At 37.6% G+C, this 8,109-nt stretch overlaps 1 protein-coding gene across 1 annotated transcript in view; it reads right to left on the bottom strand.

The window, feature by feature from the left end:
* LOC102825397 (interferon-induced guanylate-binding protein 1-like) overlaps positions 1-8,109 on the bottom strand; it is a 45,124-nt gene that overhangs the window by 31,137 nt on the left and 5,878 nt on the right. Inside the window, exons 2-3 of the mRNA XM_006831067.1 lie at positions 4,169-4,365; positions 3,379-3,621 (exon numbers count right to left, since the gene is read on the bottom strand). Of these exons, the coding sequence (XP_006831130.1) occupies positions 3,379-3,621; positions 4,169-4,365 (440 nt within the window). The remainder of the gene's footprint in view (positions 1-3,378; positions 3,622-4,168; positions 4,366-8,109) is intronic.

The following is an 8,109-nucleotide window of genomic DNA, read 5'->3' as shown; positions in this document are numbered from 1 at the left end:
TAAAAAAAAAAAAAAGGAAGAAATACACAGAATTGCTGTACCAAAAGGAAATGTGTTCAACCATTTCAAGAGATAGAATATGTTCAAGAGCCAAGGATACTGAAGGAAGAAGTCCAAGGTGCACTGAAGGAATTGGCAAAGAACAAGACACCAGGGATTGATGGAACACAAACTGAAATCTTTCAATAAAGTGAGGTGGCACTGGAAGCACTCACTCATCTATGCCAAGAAATTTGGAAGACAACTATCTGGCAACTGATTGGAAGAGATTCATATTTGTGCCTATTCTAAAGAGAAGCGACCCAACGGAATGTGAAAATCATTGGACAAAAATCTTTGATATCCCATGTGTGTCAAATTTTACAAAAGGTAATAAAGAAATGGCTGCAAGCATATGTTGACAGAGAACTTCCAGAGGTTCAAGCCAGATTCATAAGAGGATGGGGAATGAGGGATATCATTGCTGACATCAAATGGATCTTGGCTGAAAGCAGAGAATATCAGAAAGATGTTTACCCGTGCTTTATTGACTACGCAAAGGCTTTTGATTGTGTGGATCATGGCAAGCTATGGACAACATTGGGAAATATGAGGATTCTGGAACGTGTAATTTTGCTCATGAGGACCCTGTACATGGACGAAGAGGCAGTTGTTCAAACAGAACATGGGAAAACTGAATGGTTCAAAATTAGGAAAGGTGTACGACAGGGTTATATTATTTCACCATACTTATTCAATCTTTGTGCTGAGCAAATAATCTGAATAGCTCATTATTTAAAGAAAAACGTGGCATAAGGATTGGAGGAAGTCTCATTAAAAGCCTGTGATATGCAGATGATACAACCTTGCTTTCTGAAAGTGAAGAGGACTTAAAATACTTACTGATGAAGATAAAAAATCACAGCCTTCGGTATGGGTTGCATCTCAATGTAAAGAAAACAAATGTCCTCACTACTAGACCAATAAAAATAATCTTATCAATGGAGAAAAGATTGAAGTTGTCAAGGACTTCATTCTTCTTGGATCAACTATCAACACTCATGAAGCAGCAGTCAAGAAATCAAACAACGTATTACATTAGACAAATCTGCTGCACAAGACTTTCTTAAAGTGTTGAAGAGCAAAGATGTCAGCTAGAGGACTAAGGTGTGCCTGACCCAAGTCTTGATATTTTCAATATCATACTTCATATGCATGCAAAAGTTGGACAGTGATAAAGAAAATCATGGAAATTGATGCTTTTGAGTTATGGTGTAGGAGGAGAATATTGAAGGTACCATGGGTTGCCAATAGAACTAACAGATCTGTGTTGGAAGAAATGCAGCCAGAGTTCTCCTTGGAGGCCAGGATGGCCAAACTTCATCTTTCATACTTTGGACATAGTGTCAGGAGGGACCAGTCACTCAAGAAGGATATCATGTTTGATTAATTGGATGGTCGAGAAAAAGAGGTAGACCCCAGCCAGATTGATTGGCAAAGTGGCAGCATGAATCGGTTCAAGTGTAGCAACAATTGTGAAGTTGGCCCATGACTAGGTAGAGTTTCGTTCTGTTGTGAATAGAGTCGCTATGACTCTGTACTGACTCAATGGCACCTAACAACAACAACAGCCGATTCTGACTCAAAGTGACCCTGTACTACAGAGTAAAATTACTCTGTAGGATGTCAGGCTGTAAATCTTCACAGAAACAAACTACCTCATCTTACTATCATGGCTTTATTGGTGGGCTTGAGTCATAGCCTTTAGGTTAGCTTAACCCAGTGTTCCCCAGAGTTTCCTTCCAAAAGCCACTGCCACTGAGTTGATTCCAATAGATAGTGACTCTGTATAGGATGTCTGAGTCTATACATCTTTAAAGGAGCAGATAACTTTATTTTTCTCACTCAGAGCATCTTAAGAGTTTGAACTACTGACATTACAGTTAGCAATCCAACGTTTAATCCATTGAGCCCTCTGGGTTCCTTCATTCCTCTTGCTGCTGTTAAGTGCCATCGAGTTGCTTTTGGCTCTGTATAGGCTTTTAAAATATTTTGCACTAGCAGAAAGCCTCATCTAGCTGGTTATATAAAGAAAAACATGGCATAAGGATTGGAGGAAGTCTCATCTGTCTCCCACGGAGTAGCTGGTGGGCTCGATCCACTAACCTTATCCTTTGGAGCCACCAAGGTTCCTTCATTTTCTTATATCCCTGAAAAACACAATCTATAAAGTACTCAGAAAAACATGTTTAAATAAAAATCAGATAATTTCCCTATTTGTCTAATCTCCTTCAATATATTCTCACTGAGCTTTGAATAAACTCTAGTCTTCTTGAAGTAATTCACCAGATCTTTTAAGAATTATTTCCTGCATGTTTTTTATAATTGTACTCTGCTCTCATTCTCTCTACTTGTGTACCAATAATACTGTGTTTCTTGTATTTTCTTGAAATTACAAATTCTTTCCTGTTTCAGGGCTTTTTCACACAATATTCCCTCTGTCTGCAAAGTTAATACTTCTTATTCTTCTACCTATATTTAAATTCTCACCTGAAACATCTCTTTTACAGACAAGTATTCTCTATCACTCAGCCTAAATTATGCCCTACCTGTGTAAAGCCCCTTACCTCACCCAAATCAAGACAAACTCATTGCAACTTTATAGGGCAGACTCTTAGCAACTTTATAGGGCAGAATTGAACTGCTGCATACTATTTTGTTGATTGAGAAACCTATGAAAACATATTGCCACATTTTTTTCTCCTATACAGCAGCTGGTGAATTGAACTGTCAACCTTTTGTTTCATAGCCAAACACTTTTACCACTGTGCCACCATGGCTTCCACTGCTCTCTTAAACTAGTGTAATATTTTTATTTGATGTAATTTATCATCAATTTCTAAACTTTTCATTAAAGTCCATTTTGTCCCTATTATGCTGGAATGAGCATAGTCATCACATTTCTTGTATTCACCATTATACCCAGAGGTTAGTACAGTGGTTGATGCATTGCAGGCATTTACTAAATATTATGAATGGATGGATAAAAGAATAGCACGAAAGTTAGTGGCAAACCTGACATACAGAAAGTATTTGCTTTTTCTTGACTCTGTCACACTATATATTTTATTGAAGAAAATTTCAAAAATGTGGAGCTGAGCAGTTGGTGGATGAAATTACTATAAATGAATTGGCATCTAGGTTTTTTTTCCCACCTTATAATTATGAACTTTAGATGTTACTAGAAATAATTTTAGCTCCTCTTCATTTTTATAAATATGACCCTTGTGTGAGTTTCATATACTTACTAGAAGTAATATTTAAGTCTCCCCTATTTTATCCTCTAAAGGGAGCAAAGGAAAGTCTTGGTAAGGAGTTGGAAGAGAGGGAGTGACTCACAAGGCCCGTTGACTATGATGCCACCTGAAAGAGTCTTGACCTTGGATTGGCTGAAGATATAGGAGCAGAACTCTTCAACTTGTTCTACAAACTCCTGGCTCAGTTCTTTCTCCTGTAGCTGCTCCAGGCGAATAAGGTGCTTTCTTGGAGCGGGTCGGTCAAAGATGAAGCACTTCTTCTGGGGGAAGAACTTCCGGATGCACAATCGAGGTTCATTAAAGCTTTTAGCTTTTTGGTCAGTACCTAGGGGAATAAAAATTGGAGGTAGTTCACCCTCAGATTAATTACCACAAACAAATTTTTCCTCAACATAATTTTCATTATAATTAAATATCATTTCACTATATCTCCTGTATAAGGAGATAACAATTAGCTAATTATGGAGCAGCAATTAAAAAAATAAATGTGGTAAACAACAAACTTTTTCTCTAAGAAATTAGACCCAACCAACTAAAGCAAGTAGTGTTTTCCCATCCTTTAGTGCTACTTCCAAGAAGCACTGGTAGCATAGTGGTTATGAGTTGGGCTGCTAGCCTGACAGTCAGCAGTTCGAAACTACCAGCAATTCTGGGAGAAAGATGAGGCTTTCTGCTCCTTTAAAGATTTACAGCCTTGGAAACCCTATGTAGGGCCACTATGAGTTTGAACGGACTCCATGGCACCCCACCACCGCAGTACTACTTCCCGAGAAATATGTATAAGATATCATAATTTTTAGCACCTTCACAGAAATGGTTATTTTTGATACTATTATCTCTCTATTTGGTACCCAGCAACTAGTCCCAGACACCTTGTTTTAGCTTCAGTGAAATCTCCAAGTACTCATCAGGAGTGATAGGTTTTCCATTTGCTTCTAGTGTCAGGGAGAAATCTCTCAGTGTCCACACGAAGTCTGGAAAGAATCTCACAAAGTCAGTTGAGTCACAACCCTCACTATTAGCAGGTGAGGATTTTGACCGTATTCGATCTGTTAGCTCAGTCACATAACTGAAATGTTAATTTAGGAAAAGCACTGAAAAAATAGCATTTTTATGCTACATTTTTTTCCAATGCTTATCTGAAACAATTTGCTTTTCCTTCATTATATTATTCACTCATTCCACAGACATATTTTGAGAATGTTTATGAACAAAGCACTGTCCTAATGGCTAACAGTATTTCAATGCATAAGGCAATGCATTTAAATAGTTTATCCTCTATTTCCGAAATACAGACAATAAATATGCAACCAAAATATATTAAAATATCAGATAGTACTAGGAGTTAGGTGCCAGTGAGTCGGTACTTACAACGACCCTATGCACAATCGAATGAAACACTGCCTGGTACTGGGCCAACCTCAAAATCGTTGCTAGGTCTGAGCCCATCACTGACGCGCCAGTGTTAATCCATCTCATTGGGGTCTTTCTCTTTTTCTCCAGCCCTCCATTTTACCAAACATAATGTCCTTCTTCAAGGATTGGTCGGTCCCTCATGACAATATGTCTGAAGTATGAGAGATGAAGTCTGGGCAACTTGACTTCCAAAGAGCACCCTGGCTGTACTTCTTCCAACACAAATCTGTTTATTCTTTTGGTACTCTATGGTACTTTTAATAATCTCCTACAACACCTTAACTAAAATTAATCAGTTTTTTAACAATCTTCCTTATTCACTGTCAAACTTTCATATGCATATGATGTTATTGAAAATATCATGGCTTGCATCAGGCACTCCTTAGTCCTCAAACTGACATATTTGCTCTTGTAAACTTTAAAGAGGTCTTGTGCAGCAGATTTGTGTAATGCGATATGTTGATTGATTTCTTGACTTCTGTTTCCATGTGTATGGATGGTTGATCCAAGAAAAATAAAGCTTTTGACAACTTCAGTCTTTACTCCATTTTTATAGATGTTGTTTATTGGTCTCATGGTGAGGAATTTTGTTTTATTTACATTGAGATACAACCCATACCAAAGGCTGTGGTCTTTGATCTTCATTAGTATCATAAGTCCTCTTCACTTTTAGCAAGCAAGGTTGTATCTTCGCAGGTTGTTAGCAAGTCTTCCTCCAGTTGATGCCACATTTTTCTTCATGTAGCCCAGCTATTCAGATTATTTGCTTAGCATAAAGATTGAATGCATATGGTGAAAGAATACAACCCTGTCACACACCTTTCTTAATTTTAAACCATTTGGTGTTCTGTTTGATCAAGTGTCTCATGGTGTATGTGCAAGTCCCTCATGAGCACAGTTAAGTGTTCCAGAATACTCATACTTTGCAGTGTTGTCCATTGCTTGTCATGATCCACACAATCGAAAGTCTTTGCATAGTCAAAAAAGCACAGGTAAACATCTTTCTGGTATTCTCTGCTGTCAGCCAAGATCCATCTGATGTCAGCAATGAAATCTCTCATTCTACTTCCTCTTCTGTATCCTGCTTGAACCTCTGGAAATTCTCTGTCATTGTATGATTGTAGTAGCTTTTGTATTATCTTTAGTAAAACTTTACTAGAATGGGATATCAATGAAATTGTCCTATGATTTCCACATTCTGTCGGGTCACCTCTCTTTGGAATGGGCATAAATACAGATTTATTCCAGTCAGTTGTCCAGATACCTGTCTCCAAATCTCTAGGGCACACAGTGGTGAGTGCCTCCATTGCTGCATCAGTTTGCTGAAATATTTCAATCTATATTTCATCAATTCCCAGAGCCTTGTTCATTGCCAATTCCTTCAGTGCACATTGGACTTCTTCCTTCAGGGTCATTGGCTATTGATCAAATGGTTGAACATCAACCACTCCTTTTTAGTACAGTGACTCTGTGTAATTCCTTCCATCTTCTTTTTATGCTTTCTGCATTATTCACTAATTTGCAAAGAGAATCTTTCAATACCACAAGTTGAGGGTTCAATTTTTAATTTTAGTTCCCTCAAACTGAGAAATGCTGAACGTGTTCTTGCCAGAAGGGCAGAACAAATATCAGATAGTGATAACTATTGTCTTGAAGAAAAATGGGGAGAGCGTAACTGTGTGCATCATCCTGTGGTGTTGGTTTATATAATTGTTCAGATAGTACTTTCTGAATTGATATTTATAAGAAATCTGAATGAAAGGAGTAAATCATCCACACAGGAATCTTTTGGAAGAGCATTTCAGGCAGTCTTTATATAGGCAATAAGTGAGTGTGTCCAATCTATAGCAAGAACACCAGTAATGATATGACACAATCCAAGAAAAAATAGAAGCCAGACCCTATAAGCATTAGCAGCCATAATAAGGAAAGGAGTCTGAATTTTATACAAATTTAAAGGAAGCTGTTTAGGGAAGGTGATAGTTAAGGATTTGTGTGAACTTGACTGGACCAGGATTCTCAGTGATTTGATAATTGAAATGTAGTCATCTCCAGTGATGAGATCTAATATTATATAATTATCTCTAATGGTGAGATCTTCTATGAACAAGCAATCAATTGAAAGGAAGTTTCTTTCCTCTATGATGTCGTCTACTTTCAGTATATTGGAACTCAATCAAAGCTTGTTGCTTTTTTGCTGGGCATGGATCCTGCATCTGGTTTGTCATCTGACCCTTGGTTCTTTAGACTTGAATCAATGGCTCAAGTTGCCTTCTCTATTGTCTTCTTATCTTGGAAGTCATCATCAGCTTGCTATCTTACCTGGCTGACCTGCCTGTTCACCATCTGACCTGCCTATCTTGGTTCATCAGCTCTGCAGCTATGTGAGTGAGAATTCTCCAGCCTGACATCTGGCCAAAGCACTTGGGATTTTCCCTGTGGCACTGTGGGTTAATGACCCGTACTGCAAAGTCATTTGAACTATAAGGTTGGTGGTTCAAGTTCACCAGCTGTTCCTCAGAAACCATATGCTGGGTCACTATGGTTTGTAACAAAGTCAAAGGCACTTAACGACAACAACTATGTGAATCATATCCTTGGTATAAACTTCCCTTTATATATAGATACTAAGATTCACTGGTTTTGCTTCTTTATAGAACCTAACTTGATACATTTGGGTAAGTAAAAGGGCATATGGTCTCATATTTGCTTTTGAAAGGTTATTATGACTGGTGTGACTTGTGTAGGTATCAACAATATAAACAGGGAAAGCAATTAGGCAGTTCAGGAGGCAACTCAGAAGAAAGGTAATGGAGGGCTTATACTAGCGTTATGATCAAGGAGTTGTGAGAATCAGTTTGGGGAAACGTTTTTGAAAGTGCTGATGACAGGATTTAATGATTACTAGTTCTTAGGGTTTAAGGAGCTCTGGTGGATCTGTAAAATAAGCACTGGACTGCTATCTGCAAGGTCAGCAATTCAAACTCATGAGCTGCTCTACAAAAGAAAGCTGCAGCTCTCTGTCCTGTAAAGACTGAAGTATCAGAAACCCTATGCATGGTTGCTATGAAATGGAATCAACTTGATGGCATAGAGTTTGAGGGTATAAGTGAAGGAATCATCCAGAATGATTCCCACAGTCTAATTATCACTAGCATGATGATATGAACATTTACTGTGGTAAGGAAAACTGGATAAGAGTAGGTATATATATACAAGCAGACTAAGAAATTTGATTTGTATTTGTTTAGTTTGAGATGGGTCTTATGCATGTATATAATAGCTACATATATATCTACACATGTAATATCTACATATATAATATCTACATATATATCTTCACATATGTAATATCAACATATATAATATATCTACATATATATAATGTTGTTGTTGT

Source organism: Chrysochloris asiatica, unplaced genomic scaffold (assembly GCF_000296735.1).
Source record: "Chrysochloris asiatica unplaced genomic scaffold, ChrAsi1.0 scaffold00002, whole genome shotgun sequence".
NCBI classification, from domain to species: domain Eukaryota; kingdom Metazoa; phylum Chordata; class Mammalia; order Afrosoricida; family Chrysochloridae; genus Chrysochloris; species Chrysochloris asiatica.
Note: the sequence above shows the minus strand (reverse complement) of the source record. Positions and strands in the feature narration are given on the sequence as shown.